Source organism: Aspergillus luchuensis, chromosome 4 (genome assembly GCF_016861625.1).
Source record: "Aspergillus luchuensis IFO 4308 DNA, chromosome 4, nearly complete sequence".
In the NCBI taxonomy this organism is placed as follows: domain Eukaryota; kingdom Fungi; phylum Ascomycota; class Eurotiomycetes; order Eurotiales; family Aspergillaceae; genus Aspergillus; species Aspergillus luchuensis.
Window position 1 is genome coordinate 3735674 of NC_054852.1, and position 24195 is coordinate 3759868.

General features: G+C 51.7%; 11 protein-coding genes across 11 annotated transcripts; 5 read left to right on the forward strand and 6 right to left on the reverse strand.

Moving 5' to 3' along the window:
* Positions 1-1201: 1201 nt before the first annotated feature.
* AKAW2_41320S (putative amino acid transporter) lies at positions 1202-3102 on the forward strand (the record flags this gene model as incomplete). The annotated part of the gene is made up of 9 exons (XM_041689746.1): positions 1202-1385; positions 1465-1537; positions 1602-1933; positions 2002-2145; positions 2208-2422; positions 2482-2679; positions 2744-2771; positions 2837-2952; positions 3013-3102. The coding sequence occupies 9 exons, from the start codon at positions 1202-1204 to the stop codon at positions 3100-3102; spliced, it is 1380 nt and encodes a 459-aa protein (XP_041543400.1).
* Positions 3103-4504: 1402 nt separating this feature from the next.
* Positions 4505-5428, forward strand: och4 (putative alpha-1,6-mannosyltransferase subunit (Hoc1); the record flags this gene model as incomplete). Its single annotated transcript, XM_041689747.1, has 1 exon — positions 4505-5428. One exon carries the CDS (start codon positions 4505-4507, stop codon positions 5426-5428), a length of 924 nt encoding a protein of 307 aa, XP_041543401.1.
* Positions 5429-5691: 263 nt separating this feature from the next.
* AKAW2_41322A (uncharacterized protein) lies at positions 5692-6369 on the reverse strand (the record flags this gene model as incomplete). The annotated part of the gene is made up of 3 exons (XM_041689748.1): positions 5692-5852; positions 5925-6029; positions 6093-6369. 3 exons carry the CDS (start codon positions 6367-6369, stop codon positions 5692-5694), a joined length of 543 nt encoding a protein of 180 aa, XP_041543402.1.
* An 879-nt stretch (positions 6370-7248) lies between these two features.
* Positions 7249-8937, forward strand: AKAW2_41323S (uncharacterized protein; the record flags this gene model as incomplete). The annotated part of the gene is made up of 1 exon (XM_041689749.1): positions 7249-8937. The coding sequence occupies one exon, from the start codon at positions 7249-7251 to the stop codon at positions 8935-8937; it is 1689 nt and encodes a 562-aa protein (XP_041543403.1).
* Positions 8938-9272: 335 nt separating this feature from the next.
* On the reverse strand, positions 9273-9743 carry AKAW2_41324A (uncharacterized protein; the record flags this gene model as incomplete). Its single annotated transcript, XM_041689750.1, has 1 exon — positions 9273-9743. The coding sequence occupies one exon, from the start codon at positions 9741-9743 to the stop codon at positions 9273-9275; it is 471 nt and encodes a 156-aa protein (XP_041543404.1).
* Positions 9744-10568: 825 nt separating this feature from the next.
* Positions 10569-12054, reverse strand: AKAW2_41325A (uncharacterized protein; the record flags this gene model as incomplete). Its single annotated transcript, XM_041689751.1, has 6 exons — positions 10569-10720; positions 10776-10872; positions 10926-11032; positions 11091-11534; positions 11593-11893; positions 11953-12054. 6 exons carry the CDS (start codon positions 12052-12054, stop codon positions 10569-10571), a joined length of 1203 nt encoding a protein of 400 aa, XP_041543405.1.
* Positions 12055-12318: 264 nt separating this feature from the next.
* Positions 12319-14169, reverse strand: AKAW2_41326A (catalase; the record flags this gene model as incomplete). Its single annotated transcript, XM_041689752.1, has 7 exons — positions 12319-12797; positions 12858-12942; positions 13008-13427; positions 13493-13585; positions 13639-13873; positions 13948-14077; positions 14139-14169. The coding sequence occupies 7 exons, from the start codon at positions 14167-14169 to the stop codon at positions 12319-12321; spliced, it is 1473 nt and encodes a 490-aa protein (XP_041543406.1).
* Positions 14170-16563: 2394 nt separating this feature from the next.
* AKAW2_41327S (histidinol dehydrogenase family protein) lies at positions 16564-18089 on the forward strand (the record flags this gene model as incomplete). The annotated part of the gene is made up of 4 exons (XM_041689753.1): positions 16564-16881; positions 16951-16997; positions 17053-17752; positions 17829-18089. 4 exons carry the CDS (start codon positions 16564-16566, stop codon positions 18087-18089), a joined length of 1326 nt encoding a protein of 441 aa, XP_041543407.1.
* Positions 18090-18606: 517 nt separating this feature from the next.
* AKAW2_41328S (DUF1115 domain protein) lies at positions 18607-19485 on the forward strand (the record flags this gene model as incomplete). Its single annotated transcript, XM_041689754.1, has 1 exon — positions 18607-19485. The coding sequence occupies one exon, from the start codon at positions 18607-18609 to the stop codon at positions 19483-19485; it is 879 nt and encodes a 292-aa protein (XP_041543408.1).
* Positions 19486-20361: 876 nt separating this feature from the next.
* On the reverse strand, positions 20362-21597 carry AKAW2_41329A (uncharacterized protein; the record flags this gene model as incomplete). The annotated part of the gene is made up of 1 exon (XM_041689755.1): positions 20362-21597. The coding sequence occupies one exon, from the start codon at positions 21595-21597 to the stop codon at positions 20362-20364; it is 1236 nt and encodes a 411-aa protein (XP_041543409.1).
* Positions 21598-23146: 1549 nt separating this feature from the next.
* Positions 23147-24064, reverse strand: AKAW2_41330A (ankyrin repeat domain-containing protein; the record flags this gene model as incomplete). The annotated part of the gene is made up of 2 exons (XM_041689757.1): positions 23147-23696; positions 23751-24064. The coding sequence occupies 2 exons, from the start codon at positions 24062-24064 to the stop codon at positions 23147-23149; spliced, it is 864 nt and encodes a 287-aa protein (XP_041543410.1).
* Between the last annotated feature and the right edge of the window lie 131 nt (positions 24065-24195).

The following is a 24195-nucleotide window of genomic DNA, read 5'->3' on the forward strand; positions in this document are numbered from 1 at the left end:
CTACTAATAAATTCTTTTCTCTATTCAAATTGTTTTCGCCTTTTTGTCCGTTTTCGTCAATTTGCCTCTGTTACCCTCGCTTTTCTTGTTCTTTTTCCTCCTCTTCATTATCATGATTATTATACATGGTACCTCTTCGGTTGTCATTATTACGATGGATAATGATTCATAACTGGTGCACACCGTAGTCCTAGAAAGAGCAACAGGGGATAACCAGCCTGAAAATATACACACTATTACCATCAGGTACACCGGGCAGTACACGTAGAATCCACCAGCAACGGGGCATCTTGGTTGAAAGCATACTTTTTATTTCAGAGTTCTTACCTCAATCAGATATTACACCAGTACCTACTTACCCATGGCACATGCATAACCGCAGACATTAGTTAGCCTGGTAGTCTAGTGAGCAGTCTAATAAATTATTAAGTACGTACTAGCATTTGGAGATGATGAATGATTGATCAGGAAACGCCTGGGGTGCCCCAAACTCTATCCGCTTCGATGTTGCGACCGTCACCTCACGTCAAACAGTTCACCGTCATGGATTTCTCCAGGTAACGAGTTTCCGTTGGAGTGATCAACCCAGCGGGTGGTACTCTGGGGGAAATCCAGCCCGACTTCTCCAGTGTGATTCGCTCTGCCTTCCCAACTGAACCACCGGACAGACAGACTTAGTCTGCCTTTAACGTAAGGAGATTGATTATCGGGCTCGGGGATGGCTCCACCGCGCTGTGGCCACGGGCGAAACTTCATCCTCGTTTTTTCTTTTCCTTTCCCCCCCACAATCTGAGCGAAATGCAGAAAAAGCCTAAACCCGCAGCTTTCTTAATAATAACCAACGGTAGATAACTACGTGCTACGTGCTAGATACTACGGTGCACTCTACTGCTACGTACTTTGCTATTTAATCTACTAGTCAAGCAAAGGCCAGCCCATCCTCCACTCCCCGTCCGCCCGCCCATAATACGTATAGCCCTCCCCCGGTGTGTCTTGTCTGCAGCCCTCCGCTACCGTCAAACTTTCTATCTTTTTTTTTTTACCCTTTCTTTTCCCTTTCCCTTTCTCTCTGTCTTGCTCTTGTTTCTCTCTCCTCTCTCCTCTTCCTTTTTCTTTCCTTCTCTTAGTGTAACACCTCTATCTTCTTTCCGCGTGACAAGTTACAACCACCTCTCCGCTCCGCTCCCTTCTTCTTCTCGCCATGGCTCCCACTACCCGGGATCCTGAGGCTCTCGCCGTCCACCACGACTCCGATATCATGGCTGATGATCTGGCCGAGAAGAAGATCTCCGCCCATGAATCCCCCCCGGAAAATGACCCTTTTGGCAATGAGGAGTGTGGTGAGGTCAAGTATCGTGTCATGAAATGGTGGCACTGCGGTATATGTAAGGTTCCTCGGGGCTTCTCCCCAAACATAACCTCCATCAAGAGTCAAGGAACACCATCTGAACTGAAATGTGATAGTGATGATCGCGGAGAATATCTCCCTGGGAATTCTGTCCCTGCCGTCGGCCGTGGCGACTCTCGGAATTGTCCCGTGAGTGCTTCCACTTTGTCAACTTTCATTCTATTCTGTATCCTCGCTAATATTCATTGTTCAGCTCCATCTTCCTTATCTTAGGTCTGTCTGGCATTTCCTGGTACACTGGCTATGTCATCGGCCAGTTTAAGCTGCGCTATCCCCAAGTCCACAGCATGGGTGATGCGGGAGAAATTCTCTTTGGCCGCATTGGCCGCGAGATTCTATTCTTTGGCCAATTGCTGTTCTGCATCTTTTTGATGTCCAGTCATATTCTCACTTTCACCGTGCTGTTCAACACCATCACTGGTCACGGCACCTGCACCATCGTCTTCGGCGTCGTCGGTTTGATCGTCAGCTTCATCGGTGCCTTGCCTCGCACCATGGGCAAGGTGTATTGGATGTCTCTTGCGTGTATGTCCAACCCAACCCCCCTCTTTACTGCTTGGTTTTCGGACCGAGACTGACGACCTTCTCAACAGCTTGTACCAGTATCACCGTTGCCACGATCGTTACCATGGTGGCCATCGCCGTGCAAGCACCTGATCATGTGCAGGTTGACATCACCACCCATCCTAGCTTCTCGACCGCTTTCCTATCAGTGACCAACATCGTCTTCGCCTTCAGTATGTCCCTTTGCATTTTGTTCTCTTTTCTCGGGGCGTCCTTCCTAATTCTTACTCTGCAGTTGCTCACGTGGCCTTCTTCGGATTTGCCTCGGAAATGGAGGATCCTCGCGACTTCCCCAAGTCGCTGGCTATGCTGCAGGTCACCGATACGACCATGTACATCGTCACCGCCATGGTCATTTACCGCTACGCCGGTCCGGACGTTGCTTCCCCGGCTCTGTCCTCTGCCGGTCCGCTGATGAGCAAGGTTGCATACGGCATTGCCATTCCTACCGTGAGTGTCTCCTCCATATCTCGTTTCCATTTTGCATACTAATATGCTCTCGGTGGTAGGTGATCATTGCCGGAGTTGTGTTCGGTCATGTCGCGTCCAAGTATATCTACGTCCGCGTCTGGCGCGGCTCTCCCCAGATGCACACAAACAGTCTTTCGGCTGTCGGATCCTGGGTCGCCATTGCACTGGGCGTGTGGGTGATTGCTTGGATCATTGCCGAGTCGATTCCCGTGTTCAATGATTTGTTGAGTTTGATCGTATGCTTCCCTAGCCCCTGAGGTGCGGTAAACGTGTTGTCGCTAACGGGTGTTGTGATTGCAGAGTTCTCTCTTCGGTAGTTGGTTCAGTTGTAAGTCCCCCTTCTCACCCTTTCCGCCTTTGCGGTGGAACCCCAGGCTTATCGTTTCATCTCAGACGGACTCCCTGCCATGTTCTGGTTGGTCATGAACCGTGGACAGTATACTGCCTCGCCCAGAAAGATTTTCCTGACCATTGTCAACCTCATCATCTTTGCCATTGCCTGCGCTATCGTATGTTGTCAACTTATCTATTCCCGTTCTACAATTGTACATTGATACTAACAAGACCAGTGCGGATTGGGTCTTTACGTCTCTGGCAAGGCCATTCACGACAGCTCCTCCTCTGCTAGTTGGACGTGCGCCAACAACGCCTCCACCTAAGGGTGGGTTGAGTCTTTCCGGGACCCGGCGGATTCTTCACGGGTTTTCACCCTCGCCTCCCTCTCTGCTAATCTCCCAGATCGAGCTGGGCTGTTCTGGGGTATTCAACTTTGCGGTGTTGGAATTGGTGTTTGATGGGTCATTTTCGATGAGTTCCGAGGAATGGTTTTTTCATGTCATGATTTTGTTATGCGTCTATGGTTTTGTTTTCTCCTCTAGCCGGCATCTACTCGTACCTACTACCTGTCTGTTCATTGCATGTTATTTCCCTCCCCCCACTGTACGGAATGTATATACTACTGCTGCCATTATTACTACTACGACTATGACTACTACTCTATCCTGGTTGGTCCACTCGGTCGGTGGCTACTGCTGGGTGGAAATGGATGCAGAGATTCTCTGCGGTGCATTGCATCGCGTCGCTACAATTTGGTTCTTGCATTTGGGCTCAATTAAATACAGCGCGCGAGTCTTTGACACATCTAGGAATATGAACTTCATCACGATGAAGGTTTGTTGGGTACTAGGGCTGATGTGATTATGAAGTATTACCTTGCAGGTTCCGCAATTTGTCCAGACTTGTTCTGATTCTCCTGTTTCCAACGACCTTGTTTTAGGCTTCATCTTAGCGGTGCCTAGCACGCCACCAGTCCAGCCGCACCCGATGAATAGCCGCTAATACACCACAATGACTGATCTCCCACCTGATCCTCGTAGCAGCAGGCGTCGTTCGGTGCTGCTCCGACTGGCTGGTCCTGAAAGCGTTTTCGGCGCCGGCCACAACCCTAATTCGTCTGCCTGACGGGCAGTTCTGTTAGTGGAGGGTTTAGGGACATATTTGGGGCACTAGTAAGTCTGGGCAGGGGCAATGGTGATGGCGGATTGGAGGAGTGAATTGGTGCCGAAGCCGAGTGGGGAGCTATTTCGTTAGTGAGTTGGTTACCCGGAACATCGTGCATGTGAGAGAGCATTCAGGGTCGAAGCTGACAGGGACACACCCTCACCTTGAAGATGGATTCGAGTTCAAAACAGCAAGGTATCATCGTACTCTGGCGAAATAGAATCACCCTACAACTTCAGCTTAAGCGACAGAACAACCCTCCGCAGAGACTACATGCACAGATTTAACTCATCCCCACTCCAACCCTCACCTCCGTCTCTCTCTCTCGCTCTCTCTCATATGCGCGCAGACCAAGTGCATCCCTTCCGAAACATGCCGGGTGGGTCGCTAATCCACTGAGGAAGAACTGTTCAAGACTTTAAATAGTCCCCATGGTCCAACGCAAGAGAATCGGTCATGGAAGCTTTTCCCCCACTTGTCAGGCCATGCCTCGCCGATGTGCTGATTGACAAAGGCGTGGTTACTGGTCCAACGTTATAGCTCGCATTTCTAGCCCTGCCAATGCGGCGTCGCTGCCTGTGGGTTATCCAGGCAATCGTCCTGCTAGGCCTGCTCGCTGTATTTTGCCTCACACAATTACAGTCCCAGGCGCTTCTACAGCAAGACCCTGGCACGATCAACCCTCTCAAGGTTGCCATTCCACAGACAGTCCACCAACTCTTCATCTCGACACCAGGACCCCGCGGATCCAGCTTCTATCCGGATAGACATAGCACCTCGTGGCTCCAATCAGGATGGAAAGTCGAGTACTGGAGGGAGTCTTCCTGCTACGAACTTGCGCAGGAACTCGATGATACTGGGTCATACGCAGCCACATTCCAAGCCCTACCCGCTCCTATCCTTAAGTCCGACTTTTGTCGCTACTTGATCTTATTCGGGCGGGGTGGGATTTACAATGATCTTGATGTCCACCTTCTCCACCCGTTGCCGTGGCCAGTCATGGGTGCAGTCAACGATGGCGTTGATGAACCACCCGCTGTGATTGTGGGCCTGGAGGGCGATGCCGCCACAACTGGCCTGCCTCGATCTCCGCAGTTTGTTCAGTGGACCATGGCATCTGTTCCTGGTCACCCCATCTTTCGTGACGTGTTGCAGTCCATTGTTGACCGCACAGCCCACTATATCTCCACTCAGACCGCAGAGACTGATGCAGATATCGACGTGATGGGCTGGACCGGTCCCAGTGCCTGGACAGATGCGGTGCTGGAATATCTACAATGCGATGATGAGCAGATTCAGCAGCTCCGCGATCTCCACGAGGTGGTTCGCGTTCGCGACGTAATTATCCTTCCACGACGATCCTTTGCTGTCCTCCAGGGCGAAGATCAGACTGCACCAGATGTTCTGGTTAAGCATTATTTCTCGGGAAGCTGGAAGACGTGTGCTCGAGAATGGCTTCGCTGGCTGTGGCCTGGGGGTTGTTAACTCCTGCAGGTCATTAAAAATAAAAAGAAAAGAAACAGGAAAAAACAGAAAAGAAAAGAAAAATGAAACCCCGGTGGATTTAATTATTTGATTGGTTTGAGAGTACTTCGATTAAATTCGTAGTTATACACTCGTCTCGCTCGTCATATCAACTGATAGCGGGTCATATTAGTGGTGGCAAGCCGTCGTAGGGTCGCCTTCCTCAAAATTCGTGGACAAGAGAGCGTATCCTTATGTTCCTCCCACCTCACGATGTCACTCGATCAGAACATCTGATCGGATACATCTAGCCCTCGATCAAGTTCGTCCGCCTCCTTGCGCAGTACCTCCGCCCGGAATTTTCGGAAGGCCGTCTCGATTCTCTGCCTTCGATCGGGGTCCGCCGTGATGCAGCGACTTCCGCTCCATGCTCCTCCCAAGAAACCTACATTGGGGTGATTGCTTAGTAGAAGCCCTCTAGTTAGGGTATTGAGATCGTTCAGATGAAGAAACTTACCTAGTTCGCCGCCTAAGAAGAACCCTCCCGCGCTAGCAAAGAAATAGGTGGTGAAATCACCCAGGGTGGTGGGTTTCAGCAGGGGAGTGATATCTGGGATAGGCTCTGTTTTGCAGCAATGTCAGTATACAGCAGTCTAGTAGAAGGAGCACTGGAATTAGTGAATACCAGAACGTCCGCCGGCAAAGACAACGTGAGTGGGCTTTTCGCGGGCGCGAAAGACCTCGAAGAAGGCCTTGCGTGAACTTCTTAGACGGAAAGCAGCATAAAGACCGAGTCCGAGACCAACGGCTGAGCCAATCGTTGTCCACCAGGCGACCTTTTGTGTGGCCGTGGTGAGAGCGTCGCGGTCTTCAGAGCGCAGGTCATGCTGCAGATGCTCCTCCGCCAGACGGGCGAGCTCGTTGTTGCGGCGATTGCGAAGAGCAGGGTAAAAGTCGGGCATGGTGAAATTGAGAAAGGGGTAATTATAGACAAAGTGTCACTACTAGTATCGGAGTATAGTAGAGAGGGATAATGACCAGTGACAGACTTTATAGAGGATGGGTGAGGGTGTAGATAGACAAAAGCAGGGCGGGGGCAGGACACGTGATGACGTCATGAACCGGGGTTTCGTCCATGATGATCAGGTACTAGTTATATGACATTTTGTTTGTCTTACATGTTAAGTTGGATCAGAAATACTCCAGTCATAACACCGAGTGCCTTAGTGAGCCCAACTGTCGGGGTATCGTTGTTGCCGAACTTGAACTCTGTGATACAGAGAGTAGTGCTGCCGAATATATATGTTGGTCCTAGCGAGCCCTTCCTGCAACGATTGTAGAGTGAAGTTCTAAAGTGTCAAAAAGTTTGTTTAGGGTCTCGGTATTGGTTTCCCCTTCCCTACTTGCTATTTGCCATTGTCGCGAGCAATTACCGACAACTCCAGATGTATTGAGAACAGTGACCATAACTAGTAGTAACTACTACTCAGTAGAGTGACGGAACACAACAATCAGGCGATGAGGCACCAAGGCACCAGAGCGGTGGGGAGTTTCTGCCAGTCCCGTGACCCACGCGTCACGAAGTCAATTAATCCCAAAAATAACGAGTTGATCAATCAATTAATCTCCTACGCGACGCGTTTCTTGATCTTCAACTTTCACCGTCTTTCTAGTTGGCAGCTCAGGTACTCCGTATAGGTACTAGGCTGGCTTTCCTCTGCTCTGATCTGGTACCAATGCTTCCATCTCGAATGTCCTTCCTATCCTTCTCTATTGTTTCGGCGGCCTTAGGTGCTGCTGGTCCCGTTACCTCACTTTCCTAGTAACCATTCTTGAACACCATGGTTCACATTCAAGACCTCCCCCGGGAGCTGCTTCTGCAGATTTTCTCCTCCGTTGCCCATAGCAATCCTTCCAACCCACAGGATCAGACCACCAAGTCTCCCGATGAAAGCGCCGAGACCAAATCTCAACAACCCCCTGCCGATAGACTGTTCCCACGCTCTCCTTGGGTCGCCGAGGATGAAGATGATGAGACTGATGAGACTGATGAGGAGGATCCGGGGAACAATGGCAAGGGAGTGAGCGCACAGACCCAGGAAATCATCGATTTGTACAATCTGTGTCGGGTGTGCCACTTGTTCCGCGGACTCGCCCAGCCCCTGCTGTTCGAGCATGTTGACTTGTCTGGCTTCCCTGGCGATCTGCGAAACCTCGTTTCCATCACTCGTGCCGTCCTCCGCCGCCCCAGTCTTGGCGAACATATCCGCAGCCTCTCGGTTCTTCCGGACCACAATCATCATGTCTTTCATAAAAGCCCGCAGCCTCTAACCGCCAACGACCGAAAGCTCTTTACCTCATCCATACGTGATCTCCGCTTGGACAAGGAGGACGAGCGCGACTGGATGACCGTCTTGAAGGAAGAGGAGTTCGACTACAGTCTTATGGTCGTCTTGCTTATCCTGAAAGCCCCAAACCTCCGCATGTTGACATTGGCGGGAGGTTACTTTGCCATGAAGCCACTCGAACAAGCTTGGAAGCGCCATCCTGCCATATTGTCGAAACTTGAGGACCTGTGGTTCGAGGGCGACGACCTCCTCAAGGGCTACCCGCTCGCTATTTATGAGGAGATGATCAGTCGGCTCCAGTTACGCTCGATAGATATTGAAGAAGCCCACCTCAGTGACGACCTGTTCCCCGCCTGCTGGACTCCACAGTCTTTGACCATGAGCCGGATCGGCCTACACCTCTGCCATATCGATGCCCCCTCTGTCACCAAGTTACTCCGTGCATGCCGCACAGTGACCTCCTTCACTTACGACAACTTTACCACGGACCCCGAGGACCAGCCTCATAACCTCCGCCCCGTTCGCGAACCCACCGCTCCCGAACTAAGCGCCGCGCTCCTACCCCACAAGGACACCCTAGAAGGCTTGACAATGACCTGGAACCGCGAACCCTGGGAGCGAGAGAACATCCAGGATTATGTGGCCCGCCAGGCGAAGATCGGCCCGCTGGGCGACTTCTCCGTGCTCCGGCGACTGACCGTCCAGCAAGCATTCCTGCCGCCGCAGCCCCAGTTCCCTCCCACCCTCGAAAAGCTCATCGTCGAGGACTGTAACATCTCCGTCCGAGGTTTGGCCGAGCAACTGGCACAGGAGCGTCGCCAGGGACGCCTTCCCGCACTCAAGAGCGTCAAGATGCTCGCCGTGGATATCACCGACCCCGTCAAACTCCCGGGTCAGCAGATCCCATTTGGCCAGACACCGGAGCAGTGTTGTACTAGCATTAAGGACATGTTTAAAGATACGTCCGTCGATTTTGACATCCTGCCTTATCCGGACTGTCCGCAAAATATCGCTGGCGACTCCGACCTCGACGACTACTCTGATGATGACCCCTACGATATGACTGACGAATATGGCTTACTGGGCCTCCGCGAAGGGGGGAACAGCATATTCCAGGCGATGCTCATGCAGGCGATGCAGGCACAGGGGGACCATTACATGGATGATGAGTTCGACGAGTGAAGATGATGACCGAGCGGGTTGATGACGATGTTCACGAATAATTTGGAAAATGTATCACCTTCATAATATCCATATTTGACTAGGCTGGATCTAGACTGGGCTGGATTCCCTCAAACTTTCGGATTGTTGATGGGCATCGTTACAGGCCATGGGAAAATCTGGCACGTATCTTTCGGAAATCAATTTTGGCTTTCTGGCAGAAAACTTTCCTTCGGCGGAGCAAACTTTTCAGGGCAACATGATTATGGGAGCTGCAGAGAGCCAGTCTTGTTCCTTCGGGTGCACCCATACGTGCCACACCATCCAATTGGCTGCAAGGCTCACTTAGCCTCCATTTACACATCGACGACATCATTTTCATCATCATGGCAACCTGTCGACACGAAGATAACATCGATAGTATCTTCGTTGTCCTCATTCAATACATAATCACCCGAGACCTTGAGACCGCGATAATTCGGCAACGGAGAGGGAGGCTCAACCTGAGCAATCCCCAACGTCACAGCTGTGCCCCGATGAGGCCGCGTATGCGCCCGATATCCCTTGAAATGCAGATAGTACCAGTACCCGCCGAAGCCGGGATAGGTGTAGCCGCCTAGATTGGTCGCTACCCAACTGCCCCCATTCGTCTGGGTACTGCCCTGCGGATCCCACAGGAAGAACTTGCCGCCATCATGCACTGCATACTTCCAATCTGCATCGGCGGGGCTTGGGAATGACCGTGTGTTCCACACTTGGAAGGTTCGTCGTGCGCTTCCGAACTTGTAGTAACTGTATACGCCGCCATCCGAGCCGAGTGTAGGCATGCTTGAAGAATGCCGTGGTTGTAAGGACGGTCAAGGCCCAGGCCAAGAAACTAGACATGCTGAATAGCTGTAGATGCAGGTTGCAGTGTAGCTGCTCAAGTACAAGGGCATCTGAAGGGCACACACCCAGGGGTATGTGGGACCTGTGATAAGCACATGCTTTATATAGCTAGTTGAACCATCTGCACCCTGCTGCGAACATGGGCAGTGTGTCATAATCGTCACACCATTGTCTGGAGGACCGTGGATGATGCGCAGGTTACCTGCCATTGATCCTCTGGGCAGAGGTTTGCCATAGTGTAACGAGACTATCGTGGGCGAAGTATAAAGGCCAAGTCAAAGTTAAAGAGCTATGTGTACTGGCCAATGCTGGTGCAGGGCTGGGAATGGCTGAGTTGGAGAGGCAGGTCGGGGCTGTTCTGTTGACAATGTGACTACGATGGGTGGACTGGAAGGTTTAAACCTAGTACACTTGAACTTCAGATCCGAGTCTCACATGCTCGCAGAGCGCTTGAGAGAAATGCTATGTGGCGTTCAACCGATGACTTTGCGGGGTGATATGGCCGATATAATAGCAATCACATCGACGAAAAGTCTCGCAAGGCCACTGAGACGATATTGACAGCAGATCATCGGCGCAGTACCGTGGAGTCGACCTGAAGCTATCCTGCACACCAGTGCAGGGTTATTGGGTGGGGTAGAGGCTCTTAAGGTTTCAAGAGGTGCAACAGAGCTGATTTACAGTTTACAATCACCCAATTGTGACGACGCAACCATAGGTGCGTTTCTGGGAATCAAGAGCAACTCCGTGCACGAAGAACCCTGTCAGATGTTGGGCGAGACTGTAGTATCCCATTCCCAGGCCGCCCGGAGACTATTCTGTGCATAGGTGGTAGTTAGTCCATGGATCTGCTCGGTCTTGAGCAAGATATCAAACAGGGCCTCTTGCTCCCGTCTATCGGTCATGCGGTCACCACCTGAAATCATTAGTCAGTCAGAAACTCCCTTTGCCATGAAGAATAGACAGCATACACATGGATACTCCCATGCAGGCGGAAATGATTGCTGGAGCGGTCTTGTTAGAGATGGCTATCCCACAAAGACTTAACACATGGTGCTTGACCTCGGCCTATCGCAGTTAGCAATCGGACTCGAATACTGGCGAAATTGTACATGGAATACCTCTCTTCGTGCGATGGCTGCCTTACGATCAGGCCCAAGGCGGGGCACTGTAGGGTCGAATACGGCCAGGAGAAGACGTGCAAGGTGCCAATGTTGAATTCCCGTGACTGTAAGCGTTATCAGTATCGATTCTTCTCCTTCTAAACTATGAAGTCTAGCCCTCACCGATGCTGTCATCCAAATACCACAGAACGGGGAATACCTCACCCTTGGCAGTGTTCGGAGGTCGACAATACAAGGGGTCGAAGGTAGGCGGAGTCCGAGCTTGCCATTGCTGGTTGTAGGCACACAGTTCCTCATATTGCCACCGAGTCTGACCTTCCTCGCCATAGCAATACCGGAGCACATCGACACAGTGCAGCACCACTCGATTCGCCCAGGTGGCATCGTCTGTAGAATTCAACTGTCGATAGACAGACCCGTCACAGCAGCTCAGATCGAGCTCGGCGACACGCTGTTCGAGAAAGGCCTTGTGAAATTCTTGTCGGATGCCAACCCAAAAGGCCGCAAGTTGGAGTCCGCCACAGCGCAATGCAGCGTGGCCCTGAGCGTTGAGGAACACTTGGGTGCCACGCAGATGGGTTTTCCCGTCAACGCCAGCCAGGGCCGCTGTGGTCCCTGCCTGTTAGCAATCCAAACTCTAATGCAGTTGAACGAACTGACTAACCATCGAATTCCTCGTAGAGACGCAGGATGACGGACGCTGCCAGCAGATCCACGTTGTGGATCTCGGCGTCATCTGTTGACACCAAATGGGAAATGCAGAGGGACTGGTAGTCGAGGGCCATGCCATCCCCAAGATTGGGGAGATGTCTCCCCGCAAAGGCGACCGGGCGGGTCCCCGTGGATTGCCAGCGGCCGAGGTGTCGTGCAGCGGCCGAGTAGACAGCGTAGAGCAAGGCTGGACACTGGGCCGCGCGATCGGGCATTACAAGGGCAAAATGTTTACCAGCATCGCAGGAATCGAACTGCATCCAACATTTTCAGGGGCCGTGTTGCTATTGAGGATTGCGAGAGTAGACCTTACCCATGGGGCTAGCTCTTCGACAAAGTAGCGCATCAGGCATGCTTCCTGCACGGCCCGATCGGACCATATCGACGGTTCGGCTGGATGTGGAGAATCATCCATTAGAATGTCATGATGATTTCGGGGAGAATCTAGTAGACTTTGCACTGCCATGGCTGAGTACTCGGTAGTAAGCTGTTGATCCTTGTCAGATCGCAGTTATGGTAAACTAAACTGGCGGGGTTATGCGGGGTGAGGTCACGGGATCATGATTGCCCCCCACCCGAATGAGATTGAAGCATAACTTCCTTGTTTGAATGGCTCTCTATATTGTCTATCGTCTATCATTGATACATCTATGATCAAATAAGTTTCCCCGCTTTCCACTTACAAGCGGGAAGAGCTCTTGAGCTTGGCCTCCAACCTCTGACCAATCTGCGGCTCCACCCGGCTGAACATGGCAATGGTGGCCTTCTGGATCTCCGGCACAACTCCCTCCAGGGCTCCCGCCACGTTGTCCACCCACAGGCTGCGCTCGGTCTCATCGAACACATTGTTCCACAAGGCACGGGGCTGCACAAAGTCCTCGTCGTCCACGGGGATCTCGTTGAGACCCAGCACCGCGCCGGAGCGCAGCCACTCATGGTGGCGCACCTCCTGCACCGACTGGCTGAACACGCCAGGGGTCAGGGTGCTCTTGATGTAGTTCGGGTCGCCACCGTAGTTGCGGCCCATGGTGGCCAGACCGTCACGCTCGTAGGGCGCATACACGGGGCAGATGGCCCGGTTGGGCGGCAGCTGCGTGTAGTTGACTCCCAGACGGTACCGCTGGGCATCGGGGTAGGCGAACATACGCGCTTGGAGCACTACAGAGGATTAGTTCCACTCATCATCTACATCACACAATTTGGAAGGAGAAAGCTTACTAGGATCAGGGGTCACGGCGATACCCGGCACCAGGTTGGAGGGTGAGAAAGCGGCCTGCTCGATCTCGGCGAAGAAGTTCTCGGGCTGATCGGCCATCATTAGCACGGCGGCACTAATAGAAAAGTAGGACTGCTTAGAACACTACTTACGTTGCGGTTGAGAGTCATCTCGCCGACCTCGATCAGAGGGAAGTCCTTGTGAGGCCACACCTTGGTGATATCAAAGACGGCGCGGCCGTAGGTCTCAGCCTGCTCGGGCTCCATCACCTGGATGTAGAACTTCCACTTGGGGTAGTCACCGCGCAAGATGGCCTGGAAGAGGTCCTCGTTGTGGAAGTCGGGGTTGACACCAGCCATGCGAGTGGCCTCCTCGGGGGTGAAGTTGTGGGAGCCCAGCACAGGTCTGAAGTGAAACTTGCAGTAGCGGAATTTGCCGTCGTGACCCACCAGCTTGAAGGTGTGAATACCGAAGCCGGTCATGCGGCGTGCGGACTGGGGCAGACCGCGGGAGCCGAAGACGTGCATCAGGGTGTGGACACTCTCAGGCTGGTTGCTGTGGAAATCCCAGTACTAGATACCCAGTTAATTCGGCAAGGTCGACAATCAAGATGGTGGTCTAAAGATGTTTAACTTACCATGTTCATGTCGGGAAGACCGGTGGTAGGGTGCCTCTTGTGACTCCGGTTCAGGGAGGGGAAGCGAACGGGGTCACGAACGAAGAAGACGGGCTACTACAGGTGAGACGATGTCTCAGAGGTCCACGAGAAACGAGTCAACTTACCACATGGTTGCCGACAATGTCGTGGTTGCCCTCCTCGGTGAAGAACTTGACGGAGAAGCCGTGCACATCACGCACGGTATCTGCGCTACCCTTCTCACCACCGGTGGTACTGGCGCGGAAAAGCACCTTGGTGGTCTTGCCAACTCCGTTGAGGAACTTGGCGTGGGTGAGGTGGGAGATGTCCTTGGTGACGCGGAATTCACCCCAGGCACCATTACCCTTGGCGTGAACAACTCTGTTGAATGAATTGACGAGGTTAGTGGACGAAAGTGCCGATGAGCGGTGGGTCAGCCGGAAGGGCGGCCGTACCTCTCCGGAATCCGCTCCCGGTTGAAATGGGTCAACGTCTCGATCAGCAAGGTATCACCCAAGGTGGTGATGGCACCGCCGCCAAAGGTCGGCAGGGTGGTGCTGACGGAGGGGTTGGGCAGGGGTTGACCTGGAGGCACATCGTTAGAGGAGACATTGGACAGATGAGAGAAAGGATACGTGTCACCTACCCTCGGCAAGGGTGTAGACGGGCTTGGACATGATGATGGACGTGAGATTAAAGTTTCCGGGTATAAGGGAGGATGCGCTAGTAAAGCTATCCGCGAGGAGGATCCAAAGGGGGTCAAAGAAGATGTCCACAGAGCCGGCTCTGAGGGATGGGGTTCACGGTGCACACGAGAAGAGGAAGAAAAGAGTCACTGAAGACAGAAATAAAAAGAAACATCCTGACGCTGGAAAGCCCCCAAGATAAAATTTTTCCCTCCCAGCCGCCCTTTAGCGCCAAAAGTGGATGAGGCCGTATCTAGGACCCGACGGTTGGTGACAGCTCGACACCCGCTGGGCCAGATCTAACTGCTAACAGTATAAATTAGATAACTCGGGCCAAGTTTAACCAGTTTAGGGCTTGTCCCCTCATGAGGGGTGAGGGGTTCCTCGGCCCGTGAGGGGTTTCTTTTGCGTAAGTTTGCTTTCCCGCCCTTCCGATTGGTCGGTGAGCCAGAGCCTCTTCTGTAGTCACATGACAGTCATCATGCACGTGCCCGGCTCCCATCCGAGGAACTGCCGAGAAATGATTAGCGAAAGATAGGGAAACGGGAAGATAAGGTATTCAAGATACAGTAAACAAGCCAGACAGCTTAATGTGATGTGAGATATTCGTATCATATCTCTTATATGATAAGCAAAGATCACTAGTAGTATCCACCGAACTAGGTAGTTTGCATGCGGACAGCCCCTGAAGTTTGAAAAGCAGAGTCCAAGGTATATGTTCACTACCCTATGAGTTGAACGATAGGCTTATAGTTGTAGCAGAAGTACTGCTATTGGTTTCAATTGACGGCCACATTTGCTTCACATATTGCGGAGACAGCTCATTGTTTATCAGTATCTGTTCCTCTTCGAGAAATTTTTAAGATTTGGGGCAAAAGGCATAACTCAGATCGATGCGTTATAATATCGGGCATCGGGCGATGTCATCATAGCAGAGAGAGTGACCGGCAACGAACTTCTCTATATCAGCTTTAACACCTTGGACATGGTCACAAAGTCATGGAAGAGTCAGCGGTGTGTGAGCCCTGGGTAAGGCCGAGGCCTTCTCGAAAGCCGCCTAGCCTGCCCTTTCTGGCAAGCTTAGCAGCATGATGCCGGCTAGCTCAACCTAGTAAGATCAATGGGAAATTGTGGTTATGGCCAGTATGACGATGAATGTTAACAGACAATGCGAAGGTCTCGTGTACAAGGAGAAATGTGTTACCCCGGGGTTTACGACAGGTCGACAGAGACCCGTACCTGTCAGATTTGGGGAATGCCCTTCATGCTTCTGTAACCCATGAAGTCATGTAACTGAGCTAAAATGTGGAGCATGCCAAGGTTAGACTATGGTACCAGATAACTAATCTTCTCTATTCATATTTGCCACGCCATGCAAGTTGGCGTGCCTATGAAATCACGGTGAAAATGTTGATGAGCACCATTTGATGCTGAGATAGAGCAGTACTTTGAGTCGTATACTTACGTAATTTCCCTCACCCAACTTTACGGAAGCTTGAAGTCAATGAAATGAGAATGTTTGTATATCACACCCTTGGCATAAAGCTATCTGAAACAGAGAAATCACTACACAAGCAGAACAGCTTCATCCGGTAATTTGTACGATAGAGATGCACCTATGCCCGTGTCAGATGTCACAGCCAAGTCGCATTATAGGAGGTCTTGTCATAAAGGATCATTATTAGCTTCAACAGGCTAACTGTAGATGATGCAACATTACCTACTTCAACTTAAAGATCATGTAACGTGAGTTGAAAATAGCGCTTTTCCCTCCCATTGTCCAAAATGGATGAAACATATAGGAATCGTGCTCAGCAACCTTCACAATGATGTCGGGTTGATGTTCCGCGTCAAATGGTGAAGGCTGTACCTTCTGTGCCGAAAAACCTCGGCTCCACCCCACGGGGACGGGAACAAGGATCACCAAGAGGGGCGATCTATGCCCATATGAGTGGGGAAGTGGCGACAGACTTCTTAAGAGACGATATGGGTTAGTAGTCCGCAAAAATAGATCGCGGTGGAAGCCTTTAGAACGCGGATTCTGTGACAGACTATCTTTGAGAGTATCACCAAACGTAAAAGAAATTCGGAAGCATATGCCATTACTTGAATTACCAGGCCCCCCGGCTGAGTCCGACGGCCTTACTCCTCATATCACACCCTTTCGTCAATTTCTTGATTTGTGATGGTAATGCACTGACCTATACTCGGACTTCTGGCCGACTTCCGAGGGCTGTTGCGGACCGCCGAGTGGAGCCGATAGAGTTGTATGAACATTACTTACCGTAGCTATTTATCATATAAGTAAGCTATTGGCCGATGGTAGTTGTAGGCCTCTCCCTATATTCTTGATTACCTTGATCAAATAGTTAATACGACTTCAACATGACGGTCCGATACTTGAAAAGCAAGTCCCAACCCCCGAGCTCAGCTGCGACACCTCAGGTGGACGTGAGTAGCGTTGTCAAGGGGGTAATCGACGACGTTCGTGCCAATGGAGATGCAGCAGTCCGCAAGTACTCGGAGAAATTTGACCGCTGGTCGCCAGCCTCGTTCAAGCTCTCCCAGAATGATATAGATGCTGCCCTGGCGGCCTGTTCGCCCCAAACGATTGCCGACATCAAGGAGGTGCAGAAGAACGTTCGTGCCTTTGCGCAGGCCCAGCGAGACTCCATTCGCGATTTTGAGTATGAGATCCAGCCGGTAAGCCCATCTAGCTTGTGAAAATAAAATGAAACATATGCCTGCGAATGCGCCACTGACCAGTTCAAGGGAGTGCACCTGGGCCAGAAAAACCTACCCATCAACAGCGTTGGAGCGTACGTGATAACTCAACTTCTAATTGTTGAACCCCATACTTATCGATGACACCAGGTACATCCCCGGAGGACGCTACCCGCTGCTAGCATCCGCCCACATGACGATTCTGACGGCCAAGGTGGCTGGTGTGCCTTATGTGGTTGGCTGTACTCCCCCAATTGCCGGTCAGATCCCCCATGCCACGGTGGCCGCGATGCATCTGGCTGGAGCCGATGAAATTCATCTGCTTGGCGGGGTTCAGGCGATCGCGGCGATGGCGGTGGGCACAGAGACCATCCGAAAAGTGGACTTCCTCGCGGGACCGGGAAATGCATTTGTTGCGGAGGGGAAGCGGCAGTTGTTTGGCGAGGTGGGCATCGACCTCTTCGCAGGCCCGACGGAGATTCTGATCGTCGCCGATGAGACGGCCGATCCATTCACGGTAGCGACCGACCTTCTGTCACAAGCTGAACATGGGCCGGATTCGCCAGCTGTGCTCATCACGACCTCGGAGCGCGTGGGACGGGCGGCCATCGACATCATCAATCAGCTGCTTCCGAATCTATCCACGCGCGAGCTGGCGGGCACATCGTGGGACCGGTTCGGGGAAGCCATCCTGGTGGACTCCCTTGACGAGGCGTGGCGACTGGCGGATGAGTATGCGAGTGAACATGTGCAGATCTTCACCAAGCGGCCTCGTGAGGCACTAGAGAAGATGACAGCGTATGGAGCGCTTTTCTTGGGGGAAAAGACATGCGTGTCATATGGCGATAAGGTCTGGATTCCGCCATAGGAAAGCTTACATGGAAATTTGGAAGGCTGCTTCTAACGTATGCTATTTTTTCAAACAGGTCATCGGAACGAACCATGTCCTACCCACCAAAAAGGCAGCGCGGTATACAGGAGGTCTTTGGGTGGGCAAGTATCTGCGCACGGTGACTTACCAGGAAGTGACTAGTAGCACCGCCAGTGGGGAGCTGGGTCGGCTGTGTGGTCGAGCTGCAAGGGCGGAGCAATTTGAGGGCCATGCGCGCTCGGGAGATCTACGGGCCCAGAAGTACCTGGGGGATAAGTATGACTGGATTGCCTCGTCTGATCAAGCCAACTTGTGAGAGATGCTGGTGGGTACCCTTGATGGCCAAGGACCGTCGTCGTACACTGGCCCTCTTGAAGGGTGATCACGTAAATAGTTAAGGTCAGATAAACAAGCTGGGAACAATAGTGTGAGCAAACCATTTTGAGCATGATCATTCAAAAATTCATCTAGGAGCCGTGACTCTAGGATGTACTTACACAATAGTAGTGCTCACAATCAATCGACAAAGTGATTGATTGGGAAGCATGATTAGTCATGTTATGTAGTTATGTATCCCCGAAACTCGGCCCGAGAGAGCCAATCGCCGGGCCCCCTTTCTTGCCCCAGTTTTGATGGCCGGCACCGGCGATCCATCGAAAAACACCGTCGCTGAACGTGAACAGAGAGGTCCAAGGGAGGAAATCCGTCTACAAGATACATGAATAATACACCATACTCTGGGAATTGAATGTGCTGTGCAAACAATTCTCTTCAAGTATCACACCTCCAATAACGCCCCTTGGAGAGCACCGCCGTGGGAAATCGCTCCAACGATGGCGGCACAACGATCGTCTCTCCTACCCGCGGACATGATAGAGTCGCAGCTGGCTATCATTGATCTTCTCACGGCCATGTTTCCGGGCCCGGGCGAGCTGGACTTGCCCGAATCTACATCGCAATGTGTGGATCAACTACGGGACTGGTGTCAAGATCCATCGACCGTGCCGATGGGAATCCCTGCCAGCCTCTTGCTGGGAGTGTGTTTGCCGCTGGAGGACGGCGGGAAGACAATCCAGGTCAATGTCTCCATTCCCTTGTATCATGATGACCCTGCACTAGATCAGCCACCCCCGGCGAAGTATACACTGCGCCAACCAGACTGGATGTCCAAGGCCGAGGTCGCTGCGCTGGCCGCTACGATGCCGCAGGACGACATCTTTACGGCCTTGGACCATGTTCGTGAGGAAGCGACGCGGTTCTTAGAAGCCCAGCCAACAGAGCCGGTGAATCTCCCACCGAGTCAGTCAGGGTCAGGGCCTCTGGTGCGGGTTTGGTTCTACTTTCCTTCCCTATCTACGCGCAAGAAACGGGATGACCTAGTGCATCACGCGCCAGGTTATGGGCTCACTGGATTTGTGTTGGCGGGCAAACCAGGCGTGTTGTGCCTGGAGGGGACATCGCAGAATATCGATGCGTACATGAGCTTCATCAAAACGCATTCCTGGGGGGATATTCCCAGTCATCAGAAAAAAGTCAGCGAACGATTTCGCGAGACGGAAGGGGTGCAGCGGGTATTTGAGGGGATGGAGGAGATTACGGATTCCCTGGGAGAACGCAGCGGGCAGCGAGCCAACCGGGGGGATATGCAGGCCCTGGAGGCGTGGCTACAGGCCCGCGGATTGCAGCATGCCTTTGAGCAGGTGATCTTCTAGACATCAAACCATAAATGTAACTACAAATATTAGTTCAATCATCACCAATAACGTGCGTCTCTATGAAGCAGTCAGCCATCCTCCGTCGTAGCCATACGCTCCCCTCAGGCTCGGAAGCCGATACTATTGTCCAAGCATCATATTTATCTTGTCAGCTGTAATAGATATTATTTATTTTTCTCCTATCTCTACGCCTGTATGGCATGCTGGACCTTCCCCGGCACTCTCCTACCATTGTAGATGTTTCGATGGAGTCCTTCAGGGACCCCGTCGCATTACGACCTGCGTGGTATGCCACAAGCAGATGCTATAGTATCTTTGACATTTCGACCTTTCACCCCCTTTTGAAATATCCAATGAAATAAACGTTCTGCCTCACAATAAATTTATCCAAGGATGAAATTTCAAGTGATCAATCGGCAGATTCCGTGCGCTCTGGTCAGAAGCGTAGCTTGCCCTGAACCGTCATCCGCATTCCCCAAATGTTGCTCGAGGACGATGCTATATCTAGTATGGACATCCTACCCCATCAAAATTGACAAATTGAATTGAGTGAATTATCTCACGGAAAACTATCTACCATATGCTATTATGCCGCTATTCGTGGTGTTCGTCACTCGAGAATCACCTGCGAAAGGAAATGTATCCCTAGCGCAGGCAACCAATAATGGTACTAACAATCGTCTGGGGGCATTTCTAACACCAATATCTACTGTCTTGACTCGAAAACAACTCCAGGCGTATGTGTATATTATTTCAGTTCTTATATGTATGACATGGCATCTTGAATAAAGCAGTGCAAGAAAATTGAACAAAAATCCACTTTGGGTATCCTTCTACGCATATACCCCATCGCCACAACACCACCATCATTCCTCATTGATGACCAGAAGGCTCGCCACACACTTCTAGCAGCGCTTTCAATGCCGTCCCAATATCAGAACCACTATACGAAATACCGACTATATCGCCTGCCTTTCCACCTGTGTCTGGGAGATCCTCGTAGACACAAGGCTCAAGTTCAAACATGTTCTTCTGCTCCGGAGGCAAGTCCTGCATTGGCGTAAAAGACAACATACCAGAAGGTCCATGGATCATACTCAAGTCAATGGTAGTCAGACATGGAAATAGGTCACGATGCTGACAGAGGTACGTTAACCACTGCGACGTCAAGCTCGTCACTGATCGCAGACTAAGCTTCTTCAGATTTGTTTGCGAGTTACAGAGAAGGCGAATGAGATCTTCAGCTTGCATCGAAGTTCCCCAGATACTGATCCGTTCCAGGTGATCTAGAGCTGCAATGGACGCACTCAATTGCGAAAAGAACTCGACGGCGAGATCGGTGTATCCGAGGCCAAGATGTAGTTTGCGGAGACCAGTCGCACTGAGGATCATGTCCATCACAAAAGTATAGTTCTGGGGGGTCAGTTCCTGCTCTAGGTGCAGGTTCTCTAAGGACTTCCAGCCCGTCCGAAAGGCGGCATTGCTGTAGAGTGACTTTGGGAGACGCGCAATATCCATGACTTTGGAGGTGTAATTCATGCCCTTGCCATACCAAAAGAGTTTAACCGGAAGAGAGGCGTCCGCGATGAGGTCAAGGAGGATGCATGCGACATCGTCGGGATTGAAGGTCGGGCTGTCGTGGAGGTCCGCCTTACTTTGGGGTTCTGACAGAATGGGCGATAGGATAAACGATCGGCAGTTCACCAATTTCTGTGTCAGATCATCCCGCAGCCGCCGGATCAAGGGCATGTCCAGGGGACATCGGAGGTGGCCAGCAGCCGTCCAGTGCCAGTCCATGTTCTCCCCCAGTCTCGGCTCCGGACTCAGAATTACCAGGTGTTGAATATAGCCTCGTATCAGCCGGTTCTCCGCCAGCGCATGCAAGTGGTTTAAAGAGTGTGCGGAGAAGTCTGTGTAGTACTCCGCGTACCGTTGCGCAAAACACCGGTTGGTGAGGTGATGAGCGGCGCGGCAAGTCCCTCGGAGCGCGGCCAAATCTTGCGTTGCAAGCTCTTGGCAAATCCTCTCAACCATCTCCAACGGAAGAGTAGATAAACGGGAAGGCTTGCACATCATATGCTCTGAAATAGACTCTAACATTGTGTTCATTCTTTTGGGGTACAAGGAGAAAGGGCCACGGCCAGGCGCGGTCGCGTATGCTTTAAAGGGAGCGAGATGGATGCAACAGGGTCCTTGGAAGTACCTTGGAGGCACACGGCGATCATTGAAGCGTCACAACCACCATCTACCTTGACCCCACACCCAGAAGAGAAAAAAGTATCATCATCGTGTTGGAATCGTCAATACCACTATAAAATCAGCAGAAGACCCCAGGGAAAAAGTGACTCTAGAGGTGTGTAGCGTCACTTCTGGTTCCCTAACATACTATGTGGTTTAGCATTGAGCCTGCCAGCACTTCATAAACAACTCTCTATCAGCTAAATTGTATCCAGCATCACTATCAGTTATCTGATAAAGTGATGGGCTATCAGCAAGAGATGGGCATCTTCATCAATCGCTGGCTTGTTTCACCCACACAATGATATGGTGGCCTCAGGCAGCAGCGCAACTTGACGATCCAGGGTGCCGTCCCGACAGATCGTACTTGAAGTGATCACTATCGGTCGATATCATAGGACTTATGAGAGACATCGCTAACCTAGAGCTTGCTATCTTCATGTCATGTTAGGGCGATGTCGGTAGGTAAGAGAGCCTGCAATACTCACGTGGGTGCCATGGCAAGACCCGGGCAATGACAATGACATCAATGGGGAACCGCAAAATGGCTCCAATTTTACTCCGTGTGTATGAAAGTTATACCAGCATCCTTTCGATGATGATGGAGCTATCCCCCGTAGTTGACCTAACATATGCTGCGTGGGTCATGCTGAGTGAGTGCAGTAACGCCCACAAGTTCCAGGTTTATCTAACCTGGAAACCCCCCCAACGGAACATGCGGCATCAATAATTCACTTGTGACACCGAATTTATCCCGAACAAACGTGGAGTTGCCGGTCCAACATTGTCGCTGGCGTGGTTCGTCCCAGTGAAGCGTGGTGGGTGATGCAACATGGGGGCGGTATCAACCACAACCTGATTTGTCCAGTCGGCTAATCGCCAGGCTGGAAATGTGATCACCAAGGAACCCTTCACCAGGAGCAGAAGGTCGAGCGAGTCGCTGACAGGGCTGAGAAAGCTTGATAGCGGGGCTGAAGTCAGCACTAATTCCAGGCAGACGCGAAAGTGTACTAGCGGTTGCAAATATATCCATGTTCCGGCCGATCAGGCTAGCTAATCTGAGTGCTGCTTAGCTACAACTCGTGTCCTTATAAGAACATCCATATTAAGCAATAATATCTCACGTACCTTTTGCAGCAGCACGGGAAGTACCTACAGACAAGTCGATGAAGAGTAAGCCGAGCTATTGGAAAGTCGGAGTGATTTGTGATATTGTGGTACATAAGTGCCATTGCTACGTTCCAAAATCGATGCCGAAGGGTTGGAATAGTTGTAGGATGGAGATGTATAAGAAAATACAGCAATGCGCACATGAGCGGGAAGGACTCTTAATGCTTTGTTCCTTGTCCATCACAGACCTTAAGACAATAGGGGCTGACCCTGTCATGCCCTGGAGCTGTTCGCTTTCGGCTAGCCTGAGCTACCGCCGGTAGTCAGCCTTGCCAGTGTCGTCCAATCGTGTCCATTCATATATAACATCACATATTTCGTCTTCCTCCTCTAAAGCTGCTAGATCAAGCGGCTTACTACCTTGGGCGTCTTCCACGCCGGGGTCTGCACCATGCTCCAGGAGCCACTTCACGGCCGGAAGATTTCCTTGGTAGCTGGCCGCATGAAGGGGAGTGCCGCCGAAATGTAGGAATGCAGGATAGCCAAATTCATTCACGTCGGCCCCACGCCGTAGCAGGTGGTCCATGATTGGTAAGGCTCGTCCATCCTTCCTACATGTAGCATAATGTAACACATTACTGCTGTGGATATTGGCACCATGATCGAGAAGGAGGTCAACAATCTCCGGGCTACTTCGGCGGGAGGCCATACCAAGAACTGCCCCTGAGCCCTTCTTAGGAGACTGATCAGGCTTTTCAAGGTCATTGAATGACTGGGCATTCGGGCAGCCGAAGGTGGGGTCGGCACCTTGTTCAAGGCACCAGTGAACGAGCCGTACATCGTCCCTCTTCACAAGGTGTCTGTTCTTTTAATTAGTCCACGTGATCACCAACAGGCAAGCAAAGGATACCCACACAAGTGGCACCGTATTAAGGGGGTGTAGCCGAGTCTCAAAAGTAAGACCGTGTTCTAGCAAGGCCTTGACTGCCTCGACCGAGTGTACTTCATCCACGACGCTGGGAGACTGGGGTTTGGCGCCAGCATTGAGTAGATGGCGCATAGTGTCGATGTGATCGCCCTGGGCAGCTTCCCTCAAGCCCATGGTCAGAAGCTCTCGGTCTAGAGCCTTGGCCTCCTGGTGTTTCTTAATTTGGGCCAAATCACCGTGACGGCAGCTCTCCAAGAAGGGCTTATTAGCCTCCCCCAGCACCTGAAATGGATGTGACATTGTGCGTGATGAAACAGATGGAACAGATTCTTGAAAGGATGGTGAGGATGGTGAGGGAGTGAGACTTGTTAGGTTTGTCAAATCCGTGAGCGGCGGCTGATGAAGGCCCGGGGGGCGGTGGATGATGCGGT